This window comes from Simochromis diagramma, unplaced genomic scaffold, assembly GCF_900408965.1.
Source record: "Simochromis diagramma unplaced genomic scaffold, fSimDia1.1 OVJJ01000216.1, whole genome shotgun sequence".
In the NCBI taxonomy this organism is placed as follows: Eukaryota; Metazoa; Chordata; class Actinopteri; order Cichliformes; family Cichlidae; genus Simochromis; species Simochromis diagramma.
The window spans coordinates 3600836-3623698 of NW_024386883.1; the positions used below are offsets into that span (position 1 = coordinate 3600836).

The 22863-nt window shown below is 42.1% G+C and overlaps 2 protein-coding genes across 2 annotated transcripts; both read right to left on the minus strand.

The window, feature by feature from the left end:
• Nucleotides 1–2979: 2979 nt before the first annotated feature.
• Nucleotides 2980–11947, minus strand: aldocb (aldolase C, fructose-bisphosphate, b). Its single transcript, XM_040033117.1, has 9 exons — nt 11818–11947; nt 5724–5840; nt 5201–5412; nt 4690–4744; nt 4429–4589; nt 4222–4305; nt 3952–4126; nt 3343–3542; nt 2980–3234 (listed from the first exon to the last, which is right to left on the minus strand). Exons 2-9 carry the CDS (start codon nt 5833–5835, stop codon nt 3142–3144), a joined length of 1092 nt encoding a protein of 363 aa, XP_039889051.1. The 5' UTR covers nt 5836–5840; nt 11818–11947; the 3' UTR covers nt 2980–3141.
• An 854-nt stretch (nt 11948–12801) lies between these two features.
• Nucleotides 12802–22857, minus strand: rskrb (ribosomal protein S6 kinase related b). The gene is made up of 13 exons (XM_040033116.1): nt 21672–22857; nt 19512–19802; nt 19289–19372; nt 19058–19126; nt 18617–18686; nt 17655–17762; nt 17340–17380; nt 16020–16047; nt 15708–15797; nt 15462–15550; nt 15191–15301; nt 14999–15112; nt 12802–14906 (listed from the first exon to the last, which is right to left on the minus strand). Exons 1-13 carry the CDS (start codon nt 21699–21701, stop codon nt 14670–14672), a joined length of 1362 nt encoding a protein of 453 aa, XP_039889050.1. The 5' UTR covers nt 21702–22857; the 3' UTR covers nt 12802–14669.
• Nucleotides 22858–22863: the final 6 nt, after the last annotated feature.

The window sequence follows — 22863 nt, forward strand, 5'->3', positions numbered from 1 at the left end:
CATTATAAAACTGATGAAGATACCAGGTCTCTGTGCAGTGGCTGAAGTCCGTGGTGTAGAGGGTGAATAGCCAAAGGGAGAGGACAGTTCCTTGTGGTGCCCTGGTGTTGATGACCACTTGTCAGACACCGAAGATGCACATATTGTGTTCGTTCTGTCAGGTAAGGACACTAGAGGGACATCCACCTGCATCACTGCCATCTTCCTCAAGCTGTCCAGTAAAACCCAAATCTGATCTGTTAACCCTGGGATGATATATGGATGTTAGCCAGGGTGCTCAAGGACACCCAGAATAGGCAATAAGGGAGGAAACAGCTGCTCTCTCAGTTATGTATTTACCCTGCTCTGATTTGTCCAGCTGGTCCTGGTGTTAAACAGGTGACCTCATTACTTTTAGGTCAGCTTTGTAAAATTTGGGTGATTTGTGTGGTGACCCTTGGACTCTACTGGACACCACAGATACCCTTTCATAAAGTGCTTATTTCATCTAAATAATTTTAAGAAACTGGTAGCATCAGTAATGCTAGTGAAAATGGTGATACACATCTTGGACCCAACATAAGGTACACGTTAGACCTCATGTTAGCACACGACTGAATGCTCTGTCCTGCCTCTCCATGACGGCCTTATCGACATCAGGAGATGGATGGTGATAAATCACTTGAATTTTAATGAGAACAAGATAGAAGTCACGTTGTTTAGATTCAGCGGCACCAGCAGCAGCCCCTGTATTGACCTTTCCTCATTGGCCCCATATGAGAAATCCATTATCACTAATTTAGGAGTGAAAATGGATCCTTCTCTAAAGCTCAAAGCTTATGTGAACACTGTAGCAAAAGCCTGCTTTTTCCAGTTGAGATGACTGCCAAAGGTCAAGCCACTCTAGTCCAACCTTGAAACATTAATACTGCTGTTTTAAAACCTCTTGTGTCAATTACTGCAATGCACTTTTCATTGGAATTGGCCAGGCCAGTTGCTCACCTACAGCGAGTGCAAAACACCGCCGCTCTATTTTTTTTCTGGTGCAAGGATGCAAGAGCACATCACTCCAATTTTAGCTTCCAGTTAGTTTACGAATCCATTTTAAAAAATCCTTTTATTTGTCTTTAAGTCTCTTAATGATTCTACATCATTTTATCTGTCTGAGCTATTGCACTCTTATGACCCACCTCGTTCTCAGGTCAGCAGACCAGAGACTTTTGCTGGTTCCGAAGACACAACGTAAACTCAGAGGTGACGGGGCTTTCGAAGTTGCAGCTGCAAAATTGTGGAGCGATTTTCTATACTTTTTACCTTTTGGCCCAAGTTTGTCTTTTACATTTGGTGAAGGAGACCCCGTAGTTGTTTTTAAAAAAGGCTTTATAAATTCACACAGACTCCCTGTCCACTGAAAGAAATTTTAGCTGGTGTGGTCTTCTGCTGCGGTAGCACATCTCCTTTAAGCCACGTGATGTGTAGTGCATTCAGAGATGCTCTTCTGCATATCTTGGCTATTGAGTGGTTATTTGAGTTACTGCTGCCTCTCTATCAGCTCAAAGCAGTCTGGCCAGTCACCTCTGCCATCAAAGCATTATCATCCAGAGAAATACTGCTCACTGGATATTTTTTTCCCTTTTTTTGGACCAGTTTCCATAAACCCTGACCAAAGTAATATCCTACGTGTTACATTCTGATCTTTAGCTTTAACTTCAGCAGGTCATGCCTACACACCCTGAGCTGCTTCCATGCGACTGTCTATCCAATCTGCAAGATTGAGCGCAAAACACATGACTTTGACTCAGAAAGGGGGTGCATGTAGGCATATATACACACCTCCAGGAAACTGAAAATAAAGTTTAAATATGCAGATTAGTGTTGGCCATTTAATTTCAAATCACAATAAGCTAATTGTGTAAAGGTAATGATATCAGCCAACTAAATATAATTAAATACTCAACATTGATTTCTAAAATGTAGAGGCAGTAAAGATTCTAAATAATAAAGTAGCAATATTTGACTAACATGCTCTAACTCTGTCATCGCCAGTATCAGGACAGGTGTAGAAAATTCCATCACACAAAAGCATCTGATGTTTTAAGGTTTTAGTTTATTTTTCTCCACTATTTGACACACCAAGTGCTTAAAGAACAATATTAACACCACAAACGGCACAGTACTCCAACACAGCAGCGACCGTTTCCCCGCTGCTGACCCCACGCCATTGGTCCATTGGATGTGAATGTCGATAGAAACTAGCCTGGTCGTTCGGTAGGGCAGGCAGGGGGGAAATCAGGTGGGAGGATGACACACTAGCATCACATAATATTGACACCTTCACACAACTGAATACATTGATTACTGCATGTAATGTTAAGCTAATGAACAGACACACAAGATGGTTGTTTGTTTTAAAATTCAATAATTTGATAAGGAGCACAAGAACAAAAAAAAAAAAAAAAAAAAAGAAAGAATCCTGGTGTGTAGTGGCTTATTACAGTATAATGTGCCTGCTAACATCTACTAGATATACATCTGTCTGAAAGCACAACAGAGCACTCCACGCTTTTGTTCAAAAGATCAACTCGGCTCAACCTTTTCACCTCGTCTGCCATCTTGCTCCTTAACGCATGTTCTGATGCCACTAATAAGCAGTTGGTCCCACTTGGTGTCAGTGCGGATGTTAGTAGAGCGTTTCAACAATGAACAAATGCTGTTCTGACAGAAGCGAAACACTGACACAAACATGCTGATCTGGCCTGCTTGGGAGTGATTTGATATTTTGTGTGAAGTGGGCAGAGACAGCTGTGTGAAAGAAGGAATGTGGAATGAATACTGACTAAACATTTTTGATTATCCTCCAACCGTTTAACTTCAAATTGTCTCAAAACTGTAACCATTTGTTGAAACTAGGGGGAATTTAAAAAAAAAAAAAAAAAAAAAGAAAAAAAAAAAAAAAGAAAAAAGACAGATGACCCATGTCTGTTTCCTTTTGTACTGTGATGTCACATGGTTTCAAATACACATATCTAATAATGTAAATTTAAGAACTCTAAAGTAAAGCAGACAGCACAGGCCTGTGATTGATGGAGGAGTGAAGAGGGGAGACAGCAGAGCAGATATAAGACTATAACTATGCCACAGCTCAACGTGGTAGTTTGCTGTTTAATAGGCATGATTAGCCACATAGAGGGACTGGGCTGCGGCGGTGCCACTTCCGGAAGACTCGTACTTGCCGAGTGCAGCCAGACCGTTAGCCTGGAGAAGGAAAAACAAAACAGACATAAGCAAAAGAGCAAAGAAAGTTTTGCCTTTTTAAATTAGCAGTACAAAGGACACATCTGATGTCCCTTCCTGTGGTCTGACCTCGGCACGCTTGACGAACTCCTCGGTGGCGGCCTTCTCGTTGTTCAGCTGTCCTTTCCAGGCGTTAAGAGCTGAGGCCTGCAGGGCACGGCCGTAGGAGAAAGTCAGGGCCCAGGGCTTGGGGAGTGGGCAGTTGTTAATGGCATTAAGGTTCACGCTGGCCTCTTCCTCAGACTGGCCACCAGACAAGAATGTCACCCCTGTTTATACAAAAGAAACACGAGTTACCGATCTGCTCATACCTGATGTCGAGGAAGATTTTAAAGGTTTTCGAAAGCATCTTTTCCTGCATGTTTGCACTCTGCAGGTAGATATAAACAAGTGAAAGAATCTAGAGATTTAAGTATTACTATTAGGAAATCAAAGCAATCTGAAAAATGCCAAGACGGCCAATTTACTAGTCAATTCATCCAAATTCCAAGGGATGATCTAACTGATTTTATACACTCACAAAAGCATGTTTCAGCTAGCAACTTATCCATGATAACATATAATGGTTTAACTTTTGAATATGCTGCTCTATTAAGTCACTTGGAGCCCTGCTGTTGCACACCGATACTGTCCCACTCCCTGAATTTTTCCTATTATATACACACACAAGTATCTTGCCTGGGACAGCAGGAGGTACTGTGCGGCGCAGAGCAGTGACAGTAGCCATGGCGATTTCTTCACTGCTGTACTTAGTTGGGCAGGAGTGTCCAGCTGTGACCATGTTGGGCTTCAGCAGTGTCCCCTCGAGGTACACGTGGTGGTCCGACAGAGCCTTGTACACTGCAGCGAGGACCTAACAGCAGGAGACAAACGACAGCACGCAAGTCCAAACTTGAACTCTCCAGAACAGATAAAGGTGGCAGAGTTCCACATTCTGCAACATGTTACCTTCTCAGTGACGTACTGGCAACGCTTCAGGTCATGATCTCCATCAGGAAGGATCTCAGGCTCCACAATTGGAACAATACCATTCTGAGAGAGATTACAGAGTGTAAATTTAACACCAGTATTTTAGAAATATACAATACTACCATTTGATGATCACTAGTGTCCTTTCCAAAAAAGGAAAGGAATCCTCTATAGTACCACACTAACCTGTTGGCAGATGCTAGCATATCGTGCCAGCACGTTGGCGTTCTCAAAGATGGCCAGCTCAGACGGCGTGGTTTCGCTGATCTTCAGCACACAACGCCACTTGGCGAAATCTGCGCCGTCCTTCTTATACTGCGCGCATCGCTCGGACAGCCCATCCAGACCTGCACTCAAACAACGCACACAGAACCAGCCATGAGAAACACACAGGGCTTCCGTGAAGTTCATTTCAGTTCTCAAACTTGTGCGTCTACCGTCTCCTACCCTGAGTGGTGGTCTCTCCATTTGTTCCAGCGAGAGGTACAACACCCTTATCAACCTGTAAATACACAAACGGAAAATGTTCTGAATTTGACCTGAAATAACTTTAGCCCAGTTGGTCCTAACAACATGATCTGCTGTTATGTGTGGGTCTGAGTGTATGTAAACACACACAGTGGGTCAGCGTGTTTTTTTTGGTTTAAAAAAAAAAAACCCTTTCAGTTTTTACCTGCTAAACGATGAGGGTTTACTCTGCCTGCTAAGATGAGTCACTTGACTGCATTATATCAACAGCGAAGTGATGATGACATTCAAAACCAAAGAAGGTTGAGATTTTCAGCACTCAGGCTCTTGTGTTTTAAGGTCGAGTCTGAGCACGACAAACTATGTAAACTAACACGTAACGGCACAAACCAGGCAATGCAGCAGAAGCATAATGAAACTGAGCTAAAACTAATTTTCAAGAATGCACCAGGGTAAACTGATTACCCAGCAACGGCAATCCCCTGCCTACCTTGATGCCAACGACAATGCCGCGGTCTTTGATGAGCTTGGCGAAGTTGACGCCATCGTCAGTGTTCTGGTAGAGGGTTTCATGGAAGAAGATCACACCTCCGATACAGCTGTCGATGCGCTGGTCGGCTGTGAAGAGCAACTGGCGGTAGCGGCGCCTGTTCTCCTCAGTGTTCTCGACCCCAATGGGGTTCAAACGCTTTGCCATGCTGCCTAAAGAGCAAAAAACAAGGACATGGATTTAATAAAATACACACACAGACGCCACAAATGCCATTAATTTAGCATCATTTACAGAATAAAATGGCTTTCAGCAGAAGACTAAAACTGCTTGTTTGCAGTAATCTTATAGAAACAATAACATGCATCTTTATTTTATGATCTCTTTAAATAAACGCATAGCAATTCTAATTTTACATGCAACTCACTGCATGTTCAGTGTACTGTATGTTGGTATTCAACCATGTTTAATGCTGCGTTTCAATCAGCCACCTTTGCTGAAACACCGACACACCAACACATACCGGTGGACTCATCAGCTGCGAGGATGCCTTTGCCTGGAGCTACTATCCTGTGAGCAATGTCCTGCAGCTCCTTCTTCTGCTCAGGGGTCAGTGCGGGATACTGGTGAGTCATGGTGGCTGAAAGAGAGCGAAACACACATACTGCTTCACTATGTGCAAACCTGGATGACTGCCCAGGGCTGGCCTCATTTAATGTCTCCATTGTCTGCAGCTCGACTATACTGCTATACCAATGAGCTTTCTCAGTTAAGTGCAGCCAGATTGGTGAAAATGGGCAAACTCCTACACGATGGCACTTAATCACACCATACAAGAACATGACATGTGTGCAAGATGCGAGCAGTACACTTTGTTTCCTGAGAGTTGGGGGAAAAAAAATAAATAAATAAAGGAAATAGAAAAAAGTAATTCAGTAAAATCACTTATTGTGACTAGAAGCAAACACCCCATCTTGTTGACATTCATTTTCATGCATCATCTGGTGTCAGTCATTAAAAACAAAGCTTGGTGGCAGTGACCAAACTCCATAAACAGCCTTCAAACCAGATTATTTAATTCCCCTTTCCCTTCCTCACTCTTCCGTAAATTAGCAGTTACGTAACCCCTCACCTCCCCCATGTGAACCACAGCAGACGGATGGAGGGAGGGGGAAGGGGTTGTGTAACAACGCTCCTATAGACTCTGCTGCCAGTCCTCATTATAGCTGCAGGCCTGGATGCAACACGGCTCGTTTCCCCCTCCTCAGCAACACTCTTTGTTTTCCTCTGTCATTATACACCTCTCTGCAAGTTACACCTTTAGTTCTTCGCCCGGAGTGACACGTCACACATCCATTTAAGTGCTGCTGCTCTCAGACTACAAATTATTTCTACTGGATCCATGCGATATGAGTGCATGAAGGATTTGTAAATTTCCGTTCTCACTCCAGCTAATGCACTGTGTGCCCGAGAACAAGCTGTGACTTGTCTGTTTGGCTATATTGGTATCCGAGGCGCTCCCGCTGAACACAAGGCTGTAGCTTTGTGCACACCGCTGCCGGGTGTGGGCCACAATAGCAGGTCATCCATTGGAGAATTTGATAGACGATTCATTTATTCTACTAAATGTTCCTCCACAGCAAGCAGTGTCAACTAAAAGCTGGAATTGTCAGTATATTGTAAAGGCACACACTCATAGGAGGCTGTAATACAGCTTAATGATAAAGTCAGGGAGGCTGGTTTGTTGTGAGAGCACACCGTCTGATATACTCCCTGTACCCTCTGTGTTAATCCTCAGCTTAAAGCTATGAGATAACCTTTACAGTACACACAGGCCTCTCAATGAAATCAGTGTGCAACTCTTATCACACACACACACACACACACACACGGCCAGGCCTGCAGGGCATATCGTGTCCCCGAGGAGAATAGCTTCAGCAGGGGTACAAGCTGCATACTTCACATCTCCAGTGAATAAAAGGAATTATTTACACTTGATAAAAGCCAACCTTAAAGCACAGGCATGTGTGCCCTCAGCTCTGCTCCACTGTCTGTACCAGCCAAAAACCATGCTCAGCAAATACCTGCTCTCCTTTGTGAAGCAGTACGACTCCACCGTGGTGGAGTTTCGCTGAGGAAACATTGCACAACAAACTAACTCAATAGGAAATCTACAGTTTATGCAACAACTGGCCAAAAAAAAAAATAACGGAAAATTACTAAAGACGACAACTTTACATTGACTGGAGGCTTATGCTGAAATCACGGCTCAGCCCCAGCAGCCTATGGAGGCCTGCTTACCCACAGAGAGCGTCGATGGAGGGAGTGTACCAGTATACTACACAACTATGTAGTATAACCGGTCTGTGGGCTACTCCTGGTTATTCTGTTATTGGTCCATCAGCTTGGGACAGAGTAGAGGGAAGTTACAACATGAAAAGAGCTGAAGTGAAACAAAGTGTCAAACACATTGAGAAGTGACCACCACAGTCACTGCCTGTGCTTCTCCCAGTCCCTGTGAATGTCGCCATGTGTCAACCAATCGGCATTAAACTGACACATAGGTCATCCGCAACCAGGGACATGCATCCAGGATTTTGGACGAGTGCACAGGAGCACGTTTGCGATGGGTGAAATCCTGTCTTTTTACACCGTCCATAGGGAATTGCATACACAAATTAATACAACCCCCTTAAAAGAACAATATGAGGCAGGACTCTAGCACATTATCAGCTGGGGCAAGTTTGGTAGTAGTGCACTAGAGTTTATGCTTGGAGGGTTATTAGCTATTTAAAAAAAAAAAAAAATGATATTGGCTAAATGTGCAAGTATAAAGTTTTAGAATCACTACTATGCATCAATGAAACAACCACAGAGAGAGAGTGTGGTGTCAAGGACATTTCTCTCTTTGGTAAAGTAACCTGGGAAAATATTTGTCATATAGGATTATCCTTCTGTCTCTCTTAATCTACGATGGCTCCCAAATCAAAAAATGGGAGATTGTCAGAAGGCTGTGGCTGAACTGCTTTAGACATAATCAGGTGATGACAACTCAGCTTATGTTACTCACAGCCAAAGGAGGTACTAATCTTATGTTTTCCATTTTTGGGTTTACTTCTTGAACATCTCCAGGAAACAGTCCCAGAGGAGGCCATTAGAACAAAGACAACTACCTCACTCTGTGCCACACAAGCACCACTGCAGGGCCTTGCACCACAGATGTGACACACTTAAAACAAACAAGCCCAAAAGGTTAAAAAGAAGAAGAAGAAAAAAAAAAAAAAAAAAAAAAAAAAAAAAAAAAAAGAAGTCCATTATTCAGAGCATAGGATGTTAGGGAAATGACCTGATCAAGAGAATTAAAAGGAAGGCTTTTCATTGGTGTTTGAGTTTAAATATTTCTGCTTTGCATATTCCTTTAGCTTCATGATCTACTCATGAAGTCAAGTGATTATTTGAAACCATTTTGTTTTGTTTTTTGAGTTAATATTAAAATACAGAAATTATTTTGAGTTCGGTAAAAGCCTCAACTACCCGACTGTAGCAGATTTAAAGAAACTATAGCACATCCTATAAAAACTGTAGGACATTACAATTGGGTGAACCTACCAATGGGGTCAGATCTGACCCCATTGGTTTACTAGGGAAACCATGGGGTCAAATCTGACCCCATTGGTTCTCCAGGGTTAAAATGATCTGCGTTTCCAGTAGTTTTTATATTATTTAAAAAAAACAAACAAACAAACAAACAAACCACAAAACACACAACACAGCAGCTACAACTAGAGCAGCGTAAGCGCTATCAGAATCAAGTAGAGACCTTCCAGTGGCGTCATCATCAACACTGGTGATAACCGTTATCTTCCAGACAGTCGCATACACATAAAGTTACCAATAACATACACTGTTCAGTGATCATGTTGCCCCAGTGACCAAGGACATTTATCTAATGCGGCTTTCAAATATTTTATAAATTATGTGCACAAAGTTCTAAGGCTCTTTGTGTGTGTTCGTGTTCCTGTTTAGCCATCTTTGTGAGGACCGAAATCTGCATTCTACTATACTTGTAAGAACCAACAGTCACTTGTGAGGACGCATACACTGGTCCTCACAAGTTTGAAGGCCTTTTTGAGGCTCAAAATGTGGTTTTAGTGTCAGGGTTACAATTAGGTTATGGTTAAGTTTAGGATAAGGGTTAGGTTTAGGCATTCATTTTTAACGGTTGGGGCTAGGGAAACCATTATGTCAATGAAGGTCCTCAATAAGATAGTTGAACGGGTGTGTGTGTAGTAAATTCGAGTGCATCCTATTGATTGTCATTCGTGAGATTTATTGATTTCGTAACTGCAATTAGAAATTCTGCTTGGAGGTCAGATTCTTCATCGATTCCTGATCAATTTCCTGTGTGGCTAAAGCAGCTCAAAAGAATTTAAAAAAACAAAAAAAAACAAAACAAAACAAACAAAACCAAACAAAACCATACCATCACTAAAAACTGATAAGCCTGAAGTGATATGACTGAACAGTTTAAAGCTGGTTCGCTGTTGTGAGTAGACTGCATATGCAGGCTTTCATGACACGTAGCCCAGCTCTCTATATTTTCTGATCTTTGATCCAGCCTGTTGAAGTGGTGTGCTTCAACAACACTTCTGCAATGCGACATGAAGATCAACTCCCTGCTGAGTCACAGAGAACCACTTGAAAAAACAAGACCGGACTCTCAACACCGATTTTCAAATAACACGGTCACACACACACACACACACTCTCTCTCTCTCTGTCTTTAGTTGTTGTTAGATGGAAAATGACACATCTAGATTTGTACCAGGCTGATTTAACTGTGATGCTGTCTGATTTCGATTGAATTTCAGGTTAACAGAAGAAAAAAAAAACCCAAACAAACAGAGGGGCCATCCAATGCTTCTCACCTTAAAACAGGAGCAGCCCGGCATGCAATGAGAAATCACAAATACAAGAAAAACATCAGAGTCCACATTTACAGCCATCACGCTGCAGCTGGTCTTCTTTTAAGCATTGATGCAAGCATTCAACTACAAGGTCTTGAGCTTGCATGCTAGATTTACTGCCTATGTTCATAAGCATGTAGGGGGAGGATGAGGATTTTTTTTTGCCGTTTTGTCTAGATCATCAGAACCCTCTGGAGGTGAGGTGTAGCCACCTTTTTTTTTTTTATTTATTTTTTTTATAAATTCTATTTGCAAGCTGCATGAGCTTTGCAATGAAATGGCTCCTGCAGGACAGCACTAAAATAAAAAGCCTGCTTTCAGTGCTGTGTTACCAGACGGGCCTCTGGCCTTGGCGTCGCATCTATCTTCAGGCCTTGATGCTGCAGCGCTAGCAGGAGCACTATTACCCATGCAGCTCAATGGGAGCCTATTACAGACCTTGAGGCTGCCAGGGTGTTGCAGTTCAAAGAAAGGTGGACATTGATGAAAAATGTGCAGGTTAGACTTCAGAAACATGTCCATAACAAACGTCAGTAATGGGGAAACCCGATGTAAGGAAACCACTCATAATTAAGAACACCTGGTGTATGATTGTAAAAATACTTTCTGGACTGGAAACTATTAGTTTATCAATAGAATTATTCAGCAACAGAAGTTATTGATTAAGGGTTTCGATTTGTCCATTGATCCATTGCCTCATTTGTTTTTATAATTCATTTTACACGTGAAGTAGTAGCGTACAAATCAACAATGAAAACACTTATTTAAGAATTACACTCATTAATAATGCAAGAGAATAGTAAAAAATATAATTACTCTAAGTGGAAACTGCCGTTTGTTTTGTTTTTTTAATTATAAACACTTCTACAATCCAACCCTCATCAATTACATCCCCACGTGATAAGGGCTAAAACATATTTGTTATATATTATCATTATTATTGTTGATATTAGTATTTATTTTACATTCTGAAATAATTTGCTTAAGTTGGTTAATTTTACGCCACATTTCTACAAAACTAGCATAGAATTAAAAAAAATATATATGCAAGCCTTGCTTCCAAAATTCAGGCCGCTATATGACTTCATTAACACGTGTAGCTTTTTCACGTACTCTGCGGCTCCGCCTCTCGATGTCTACGTGCTTCGGGACAGCTACACCCTGACGGGAAACAACCTCGTCACAGCCCTCACCCATCACCGCTGCCACCCACGTTTGTACCCGACAAATCACGCATAATCAAGCACATGTAAAAACTGATAGCGTCGATCTGAAGCGAAGGAAGGCGCAACAGGCTCGTCTCCTCCACTTCCATCCTTGAAGGTCATCACTTCTGCGCCCTTCCTGTTGCGTACTTCGATGATGGGGCCGAAATGCGCAACTCTAAAACGACTGTTTTTGAGAAGGTGATAGACTTTTAGGAGTTGTCTGTCAAATTGAGATGACATAGCATCAGTGATACAGCTAATGACGCTGTTCGTTCATTTATGGCTAACAGGCTAGCTTTTGGAAGATACAGCTAGCTGTAGGTTCAGTCAACAGCATCACATCCGCATCACCATCAGAATGACAGCCATAATGGCTGACGCGCTCAGTAACACACAATAAACGTTTAAAATTTTAACATTTTTTGGATGAGGTGACTCTTACCTGCTGATAGAGATCAGGTGAGGTGTGCGCAGAGGATGCGGAACGGTCTCCTGTTTCACTGCTGCAGCGCGACGTGACCTTTTACAAAGCCTGGGCGGAGCTTAAGCCAGGCGTCACGGCACGAAGCGACGGGGCGCATGCGCCGCAGAGCTCCAGAGTGATTGTGCATCTTTTTTTCTTTTTTGTGGAGACAGTTTGTCCTCTGTTTTCTAAAAGTACCAAGGTATTTATAGATGTTGATGGTAAAATTGACAAAGCGATTGTGAACAAAGGCGGAACCTCGCCTCCTACAGTGCAAACTGTTCAATAAGATAAAAATAATTTACTTTAATTAAATAAACTCTGTATTTGGTGAGTCTTTTTTCGTCCTAGTGCTAAATAACCTCTGAAAATGATTAATACTCATGTTTTGCGGCCTAGTTATAGCTGAGTGAGTGAACTTTTATGACTTGAGCATTAACAATAATATGACCTTAAAAGGAATTTGTTTTCATAAGTTTTTCTGAGATGCTGAGCTCCCCCTGGTCAAATGCAGATCTGCACTTGGTGACTTTGCCCACATACCTCTATTTTAGTTGTGGCCTAATATATATGCTCCATTTATAGTGCATTTTGTATATGTGTGTTGTTTCTTTCTTCTCAGTTTGTGTAAAGATGACACTGTTGGTGCTAATGCCAACTTTCTATTTTTCCTTGGTGAAAAATAGATTTGTAGTCTTCTATTTGTAGTCTAACTTCAGAGAGAAAAATAACCATTTGAAATAGGATTGATAGTGTCAGGAAATCCTGATTCTAATAGTGAATATTGAATTATATTAAATAAATGCACTGTTGTAATCTAACTAGCTTGCATCCCACAGACACATTTTTGCAGATATAGCACTGATGCTAAGAAATTTAAAAACTATATCAAGATATCAACATAAAAGTTGTTTATTCAAGTTTTTACTTAAAAAAATGTAATTCAAAAGGAGATTTTGATTCATATTGACAAGATAGTGCGACACACTGCAGATTTGTCGGCTGCATATCCATGATTTGAATCTCCCTTTCCACTGCATCGCAAAGGTGCTGGACTGAAATCTGGGGACTGTGGAGGCCATTTGAGTGCAGTGAACTCAATGTTACGTTCAAGAAAACGTGAGGTGATTTGAGCTTTATGGCATCGGGTGTTATCTTGCTGGTAACAAAAATTAGAAAATGGGTACTTTGTGGTCATAGAGGGATGGACACTGTCAGAGTCAATACTCAGCTAGGCTGGGCTGTTTAAATGATGCTCAGTTGGTACTAATTTTTCTTTTGCTGGCACATGGTGTGTCTTCTGCTGTTGTAGCCCATCCGCTTCAAGGTTCAGTGTGTTGTGCGTTCAGAGATGCTCTTCTGCATACTTTGGTTGTAATGAGTGGTTATTTGAGTTGCCAATGCCATCCCGTCAGGTCTGATGTCAACACGACATTTTTACCCCAGAGAAGTGCCGCTCATTGGATATTTTCTCTTTTTTCTGTAAAACGTAGAGATGGCTGTGTGGAAAAGTCCCAGCAGATCAGCAGTTTCCAAATTACTCAGACCAGCACGTCTAGCACCACCAACCACACCACGTTCAAAGTCACTTTAATAACTTTCTTCCTCATTTTGATGCTTGGTTTGAACTTCAACAGGTTCCACCCTGACAGAACAAACCAGCAGAACTTTGTACAGTCAGAGTTTAATATTCCATCTGTGCTACATGGCAATTACAAAAATACATCATAACATAACATATCAAACATCAAAGAGTATTAAAAAAAAAGTCATATAAACTTTATAAACAGGAATATATACACATCAGCATTCGGTGACCAGAAATAAAGAAAGGTCAAGGATCACACACGAGGCATTCTGGGCACACATTAGGGAATACTTTACAAAAATAAATAAATAAATAAATTACACTATAATCAGATGAGCAGGTAAGTGCATAAAGGTGAGATTACTGGCAAGGGCTTACCACATCCACAGACCGTAGAAAAAGCCCTGTATCGATCAAAATGTTAACTGGAGGTAAACGGTACTGCTGTTCCAGTCCCAGCTCTGATCTGCACACTTTTGTACAGCTCTTGGAGTCAAAAATCAAGGCTGAATGGGAAAACCACCGAGCGCTCCCCTGAGACGTAGGTTATAAATGATGAAGCTAAATAAGGTGTTGAAGGCATACACATTTGAACCTGATACTGTGTCACTTGCTCGAGGAGATGATGTAGCCAAGGTCAGGTTTGGGAAAGGTCGGATCGTGGCATGAACAAAGGTACAGACTATGTTTCAAAGTAAAAGTAGCACAGATTGAGGCAACGAGTCTTCCATCCGCTTCTGCTAAAATAACTGCAACATCTTGCAACATGAAAATAACAGCAGAGATTTTGAAATCAACTCACCTAGCTGAAAGGATAACTATGGTTTGCACACTTAAAACAAAAAAGAAAAAATATTATGATCTATAATATTATGATCAACAAGCATGACATTTCCACAAGGGGTAAATTTCACGGCATTTGTCCACTATGTATTAACACGGCAGCCATGATGGTTTACTGGAAAGTGGATGCACAATAGTGCAATATTTCTTGCACAACTGTTGGGCAAACAAGTGTGCAAGAAACTGTGTGCAGCGGAGAAAGGCAAACACATAAAGGAAGAAGAACTTGTGTTAAGCACGTCACAAAACATAAAAGTCATTGAAATATGCGTGGAGAAAAAAAAAAGGTGATTTCCATTAAGTCAGTAATTTTAAAGTTTAGAAAATTTTTAAAGGCGCACCAATTCAAGGGTGAACAAATGTGCACAAGTGTGCCTTTACACTGTAAACTCAGTGTCTGTCAAACAAACACTTCTCTGCGTGGACCTTTTTCCTGAGCAGGATGCAGTGGGAGTGCTGGGCCAGGCAGCGGTACAGCTGTGTGAGTGTTTGCGCTGGGATCCTGCTGCGAGTGTGGCGTGGCGGGTGGGCTGAGGAGCGAGTCGTAGTCGAAGCCTTTGAGAGGCTGTAGGGACAAAGTGAGGCCTCGTCGAGCTTTGGCCGCTCGGTCCGGTCTCTCCCGCAGCTCCAGAATCACCTGACAGCAACAGAGAGGAGAAGTCAAGACTCATGCTTCAGCTTACAGAGGAAACAACCAAACCGAGGACATTCAGACGTCTCGTCTGTTACCTCCATGGGCTGACGCTGCAGTAGGTCGAGGTCAAAGGTTGATCCGCGGAAGAAGGTTTGCCGCTGGAAACGATCAAGCGTCCTCAAGCGACGCGAGGGAGTCTTGCATAAAAGCTGGACAGGAAAATGTGCAGATGATGATCTGACCGTTCAACTGGCTCGCTGCTTAGCAGATATACAATAAATGATTACCTCTGTTATTAGCAAGGCCAGTGGGGAGCTGAGGCTGAGGGGCATCTCATAGGGGAAGCTCCTCACTTTCCTCAACATGCTGCAGTGGTCTGGTTCAGGAGCCACAGGGAACTGACAGAGGGAAAATTCAGGGGATGATTCATCTTTTGCTACTTTGGTAGATTAATACTTCAGCATGCCAGAACATTAAATGAACACAGTCTTTCATGCTCATGTGTCACTGAGAGATTAATCGAACTGCTGACCGTGCAAACAGGCAACAATAGCTAACCTTCCCAGTAGCCAGTGAGAAAAGCAGAATTCCCAGTGACCACCAATCAGCTGCATGGTTGTAGGGCCCACCACTCAGCACCTCAGGAGCTGCAGAGAACAGAGAACCCTCACAATGTTTTTCCATTCATAAATTCACCTCCCAGTAAAACATAATTAGATACGCTCTAAATGCTTCCAAATCCCAGCATCTGCAGCTGTGGTGGGATGAGCTGCAGGGGAGGTTAAGAGTGGATGTTTTCCTCACCCATATATTGGATGGTTCCACAGATGGTAAAGGCTCTTCCCCCTCTCTCCAGGCGACGAGACAAACCAAAGTCAGCTAGCCGGATGTGTCCTAGAAAAGATCATTTTCTCTATGTTATGATGAGTATGAAATCCCAGGCTATTTTTTTAACTGATACAGGCTGGATTTTTATTTGTATCATAATGCTCCCTCATAGTTTGCAGTGATAGGTATTGATTGATAGACGTGCACAGCTCTGTTTTCTAGAAGCTTCTGTGTTTTTCCCTCATACCAAAGCTATGCTGCTCTCTGCTGGGGACAAAATTTACTTACCATTGTCTGTCAGCAGGATATTTTCCATCTGCAACAACAGAGCAAAATAAATAAATAGGTGGATGAGTTTACACTCTTGCATTGAATTCTTATGCCACACACTGTGTCTGCCATCGGATTACTGCGAAACACTGATGAAAGGAAACCTGTAGCCTGTAACAAAATATTAAAACAAAACTCTAAATACGGTATCTGATAAAAACACAAAGTATCAAACACATTCTACTTCAATAAAATATTTTGTGGCAATTTAAACATTTTTAATGCATTGTACACATTGTTGTGTTCATGCATTGACTAAAAAACAGGAATGAGCAGTCTAGAAACTTTTTAGTAAGTATTCAGTATTCAGCCTTACAAAACCAAAAACAGCCTTTGTACGTGTGCATGATGGAAAAGGAAGCTGAGCTTGCTGTTTTTACGCAAAAGTAGGGAATCCAGCTAGAATGGTTTTAGAGATAAATGTTAGGCTTGCAGCATTTGATATCCTTTATTCTGCTGTATGGTGTAAGATTTACACCGTACAGCCTATGGTATTCCTATGGATACCTTACTCCATCCATGGGAATGAAGCAGCTAAGTAACAGCCTGCTGCTGATAATCAAGTGCACTTGATTAGCTGATATGCAATGCTCAGAGAATTTCCCAAAAACCCATTTCAGACTCTACAGGCCTCAGTTAGTATGTTAAATGTTAAAGTTAATGACAGCACACTTAGAAAATAACTGAACAAGTATTTGGAAGGATTGCTAGGAAAAAGCTTCTTCTCTAAAATAAAGAAGCATTGCTTAGTTTTGCAAAATTCCATCAAAAAAAAACGCTTTCTCAGCTTTCAAGATTTCTCGAACAATGTCTTCCAGCCTGGAGTGACTGAAGTGGAATATCAGCTGTAAAATATCAACTGTCAAACACTGCGGTGACAGAGGGCTGATTTGGGCTTGTTTTGTAGTTATTGAATCAATAATGAATTCATCTGTATACCAAAGTATTCTAGACACAAATGTGAGACCACATGTCTTACAGCAAATCTACAGCAGAATGGCTGAAAAAAAAGAAAAAAAAGAACCAATGAGCAATGTCAATGTCCAAGGTGGTGGGACCTTAAGAGAGCTGGTGTGAACAACTTCCCACAAACATCATTAAACTCAAACAAAGTTGTAAAGAACAGTGGGCCAAATTTCCTTCACAATGATGTAAAAGACCGAGGACTGCAGAGAGTCCTGTGAAAAACCTTGATATGAATAAGTGTTGCCTGAAATGATATAGATGCCTGTGCTTAACATAGGTTTTGTGTCATTGTACAATTTTTTTGGTTTTTACCTTCACATCTCTGTGGATCACCCCAAAATCGTGCAGAAAGCCTGTAAAAAAACAACAACCAGTAAGCAAACAGGTTTCAAATCCATGTCTTCATACTGGCAAACTGAACCATTCTGACGTTGCTGAGTTGCCGGTGGAGATCCTTAGAGAGCTCATCTGTTTTTAATAAGACCGCCTCTGATAATTACTTCCAGTTAAATAACTATGGAAACGACGCTTTGAGCTAATTAAGATTTCCGAGGGGAAAAGTCAGGCCTACAGTACGGATGAGGGTTCACATCTTTCATTTAATTAGTAATGTAATAGCATACACACCAAGCGCACATCCCAACTCTGCAGCAAACACTCGCACCGTGTCCTCTGGGAACTGACCAATCATCTGCCAGTAGGTGTAGAGGTCTCCTGTGCTGCAGTAGTCGCACACTGTTGGAGAAGAAACAGGATCAAAGCATGCCTCTGTGCAGCGGTGCGAGATGTGACTGGGAAGTGAAGGTCAGCGGGAGGTGGAACACAACACTGCTCAAGTTAGGGAAGAGACAAGAGTGAAAACTGTCTTTCTCTAGGAAGCAAGCAAGGTGGAATTTTAAGGCTGGCTGCCTTAATGGAGCATGACTTTAAACTGCATGTGTGTGCGTTTGTAATAATGAATCACCACACTGTAACTGAGGATAGCCATATTTATTTAACACTGTTACATAAGGCAACATAATAATTAAGCAACTGTTTAACCTTAATTGCTTTAAAATATCTGCAGAGATCTTCATCGGTTTGTTGTGGTGACTTCCATGTTCTCTACATTTCAGGCTCAAAAAATATGTGACTCAGTGATGATTCACAGTATGTTCAGCATCTGGTTTTCGGGGGCTAACTCGTTCTCTTTTTGCAGGGGGTGGAGAGGCAAACAAAGTGGGTCACACTTTCTGAGTCAGTGGCTAATTTGGAAAAAGAGGGTAAATGCTCAGGAGGAAAGAGGAAAGAAGTCGAAGAAGCTACACGATGCAGAGGGAGTGGTAGACTGGGGTTGCAGGGCTGGAGGGTGTTTGATAAAGGTGCGATTAAACCTGGGGTACAAGCTCAAAAGACCCAGAATTTTAAAGTCTCGACGGGAACCTCTTTGCCTTTTTTTTTTTGTTCATCGTGTTGTAGGAGCTGGGTTTGGGTGGGGCTGTGGGTAGATCTTGGACCTAGCTGCCAGTTTTGAGGTGAGAAAAGGTGAGGTGAAGTAAAGGGAGAGTGGATCTGGGTTGGATTGGGTCACCGGTCTCTGTCTGACTCACTAATGTAGACGTGGCGCTGTGTCTGCCAGCAGTCCTGGAGGTCATGGACAAATGGGTGGCGCACCTGACGCTGCAGGCAAAGGTCAAAGGTCAGCCTGGAAAAGCTCAACCGACCATTGTTTCTGAGAGATCACGTCACTCAGAATCGCATTAACTTCAGACTTTACAGGCACACGCCATTTTTGTGAGAAGGCAAATAAACATAAATGGTTCATCACCATCACAGCAGATTTTTTCTACCTTCTATCAACATTTCTAAAGTTAAGAAATCAAAGAATAGCACAATATTTACATGAGATCTTATCACTTATTAACTGTTAGCAGTAATTATCACTCACTGACTATTATGTGTACTTTAGAAAACCTTGGTTTGTTGAGGAATTTGAGTGCTAACTGTACGAAATGCAAATATAACGCCTTCAAAGTTAACACAAAACCCACCTGGACTACAACTTCTTCCTTTGACTGCTCCAAAACCCCGAGTCTTAAAATCTCTGCTTTAGGTATGACCTGTGGGCAGACACAAGATGAAATCAGGCCACTGTAATTATAAATGAACCGTGAACACAATTATCTCACAGCTTCAGTTTCCTGCAACAGCCTGATTGGTATTTATGTTAGAATTTAAACGCAGAAAACCTATATGCTAAAAACCAGATAATCAACACTCACTTTAACAGCATATGTCTTCTGTTTGACCTTGTCCTTCACTTTCAGGATGGGTCCAAATGAACCTTTGGCGATGTAGCCCAACACCTAGTGAGGCGAGAACAATGCAGACACAGATACAATGGGATGGTGTCTAGTTAAAAAAAAAAGTAAAAGCAGAACATGAGAAAGCTTTGTTCAATCATAAGACGCATGATGTGGTGCTGGCGTTCAAAATGACCCTCACCTGAAAGTGTTCGTGGCCAGGCACAGTTCTGTGGGGGAATTCGGGGAGGAACATGGTAATAAACCCCGGCAGGCTCCACTCCGCTCTCAGCTTGTGGGGGCCAACTCCTGCCAGCCTCAAGACGTGGTCAGGGATCTCGGGGGCTTTGCCCTGGAGCATTCGACGCTGGCCCAGATGAAGGGCAGACGGGGCAAGGCGACACAGGCCTGCTGGGACAGACAGGCCAATGTTTGAGAGGAAGCCGCGCCATCCAGAAGATAAGTGCTCATTCTCCTGCCCTTCGGAAGGCCTCTGTTGGGGAAACAAAAGATAAAGACACAGTTTTGTAGATGCTACAGAAGAAACAGGATAAAAAAACATTTAGATTGTCTGTTTTTATTACACAAACTCCTGGAGAACAAAAATGAATAGACTGTTCATTCAGAGACTGTTTTACGCAAGGTTAAGTACCAACACTTATCAAGGCAGGCGTGCACTGCTGAAAGCGCCCTTCTGCTTTCACTTGACCTTTTGGAAACTAGAACACACAAAGAAAGTTGGCACAGGACAACCTGTACTGAAAAATGCTTTGTAAAAATATAGAGGAGAATTGCCTAAATGCTGCTCTAAATTTACAGACTAAGTCCAAACACAACTTACTGTAGCAATAACTTGAATTAGTCGTATTCTGTATGACTTTATCAGTCTGACAGGTTGCTGTGGAGGAATTTTTGCCCCTTTTTCTTTGTATCGTTGCTTCAGTTCATTGAGATTTGCAGGCATTCATTTATGAACAGCACTTTTAAGGTCCCACCAAAGCATTTCAATCAGGTTAAAGTCTGGATTTTGACTGGGTATTGACACCTTGATTATTCTCTATTTTGTTCCATTCTATTGTAGATTTGCTGCTGTGCTTGGGATCCTTGTACATGATCCAGTTTGGGTCAGGGTTTTATCTGTCAAACAGGTGACCTCAAATTAGACTGTAATAAACTTGGGTATAAGAGGACTTTGTGGTCAACTCAACAACTGCAAAACAAGCTCAAATCATCACCCCTCCACCGACGTGTTTGGCACTCGGTATGACGTGTTTGTGATGTTACGCTGGGTTTGGTTTTCACCAAACATCTTCATAATATTCTCATCTGTCTAAAGGACATTGTTCCAGAAGTCTTGTGGTTTACTCAGATGCAGCTTTGCAAGCCTTAGCCATACTTGCAAAAATGTTTTTTGTAGAGAAGAAGTTTTTTTCCCCAGTAACCCTCGCAACAACTTCGCTCAGTCTTTTTTCTAACTTTTCCTCCTTTATTTGTACTCTTTGTTTAACATCTACAGCTCTTTTGTGATTCTGTATCTTTTATAGTCTCTCTCTCTCTCTCTCTCACACACACCCACACACACACACACACACACACACACACACACACACACACACACAGCACTTGTGAATTTTATCTTAGTTTTTGTTAAAAAAAAAACAATGACACGTGTATCTGGGGTTGTATTTAAATAATTTTACAACCTGCCATAGATTTGAAAGACAGTACACAGTATTTATATATTTATATATTATTTATTTATTATTTATATATTTATAAAAGGTTGCCTTCCTAACGATTGTGGTTTACTGTACAAGACATCAGACTTTGCTATAATACAGCCCCATCTTCATCCCTCAAATGCCTGAGAGGAGCCGAGTGGAGCAGCATTTTCATGTAACCATTCCTGCTCTCATATATAAAAACCCTCCCTGGTCTGCATCCAAAGTGCAGTCACCGGGTCAACAAGCCCCCTCCCCGTGGGGCTCCTGCTGCACATCTCTGCAGCTATGTAATGCACGATGCGCGTAATCAGCCATGCAGAGTGTCATTATCATCCAAGCAAAATGAAGGGACACATCTACTCCGCTGTCACTCTGCTGAAACAGCTTCGACCAGTGACCACAATCTGGGGAGTGTCAGACTTTTGTTTGAAAAGTTACGAATCTGCATTCAAAGTGAATGGTCTCACCCCATATATCGTAACGTGGGAATAACACATTGTAATACTAATTGGCGACTTTTCACCGTTACGCAACTTCAGCACACTTTTCAGGTCCCAAGAGATTGCGGAACCCCGTCACACAGGGAACCCCCACCAAAGCACGTGCCTTACACCTTAGCAACCAGATATCCAACTCACCTTCCTGTTTTTACTGCCGTCGGCCCCCATCTGTGTGACAGGACATCAGCGCAGTGCCCTCATACCGACGTCTGCTCTTCATTTAGCCATCCGCGCTGTTCCGCAACCTCTCCACGAACAACGGTGTCGGGCTGCACGAATACAACGCTTACCTTTCGCTAACAATCTGCAGCTGATCGGGCTACGCGGTGTAAAATGTGACAGATATGGCGATATAAAGAAAACAAGTTAATCCCGCGTATGGGCAACGTCAGCGTAAATCCGCCCCCATCACTACCGTCCAATGAGAGGCACGCTTCAGATCCCTGTGCTGCTGCTTGCGGTAATCAGAGCCGCACACATCAATTATACACGTCGGTGACAGTTTCTGTTAGGTTTGCATCATTTGCATTGGCGTGACTTGTTGTGTGCACAAAAGCAAACGTGCAACAGAAAAGCCTCCTGTATCTCCCGATACATTTTTCAACCCCCCCATTCACTTGTTCTAAAAATAAACCCATGCATGCATAATTTGTGCTGTCTTAGCATGTTTGGAGGAAATGTGAATGCTGAATGCAATTCATTTAATTAAAAATGCTACAGCGGGAGCACTGATACAGAAAAGGAGTGCATCTTTCTCCCATACTGGCTTCTCTTCACTGATTCCCTGTTAAATCCAGAATCAAATTTAAAATCTGTATCCTCACAAACTAGAACCTCACAGTAAGATCTCACAGCATCTTATCACCCCAATTTCTTCCAGTGTGTTTTTTGTCCTGTGTCCCTCTCCTACCCTGCAACCCATCACAGCAGATGGCAACCACTTCCTCAGCCTGGTTCTGATGGAGGGGTTTTCTTTCCCACTGTCACCAAGTGCTTGCTCTTTGGGGATTCTTTATTTCTGTTCATATTTTGAGTTTTTTAGGAATTTTGTAATGTTCTTTAAACACTTGGAAGCATCTGGTGGGTTAATTAATTGTGCATATGTCCTATATTAGATTAGATGCTGATCTGACTACAACACGTGGGGTTTTCTCTCAATTATTATATCTTTAGTGTAGAATATGAAGCCCTTGAGGAGACTGTTGTGATTTGGCACTATATAAGTAAAACTGAATTTAATGCATGTTTGTATCATATCAAGAAGCAATGTACAATGTTGGCCATTAAATATCATGGGAAACACACAGCAATTTGAAGCGTGGTAACAGTA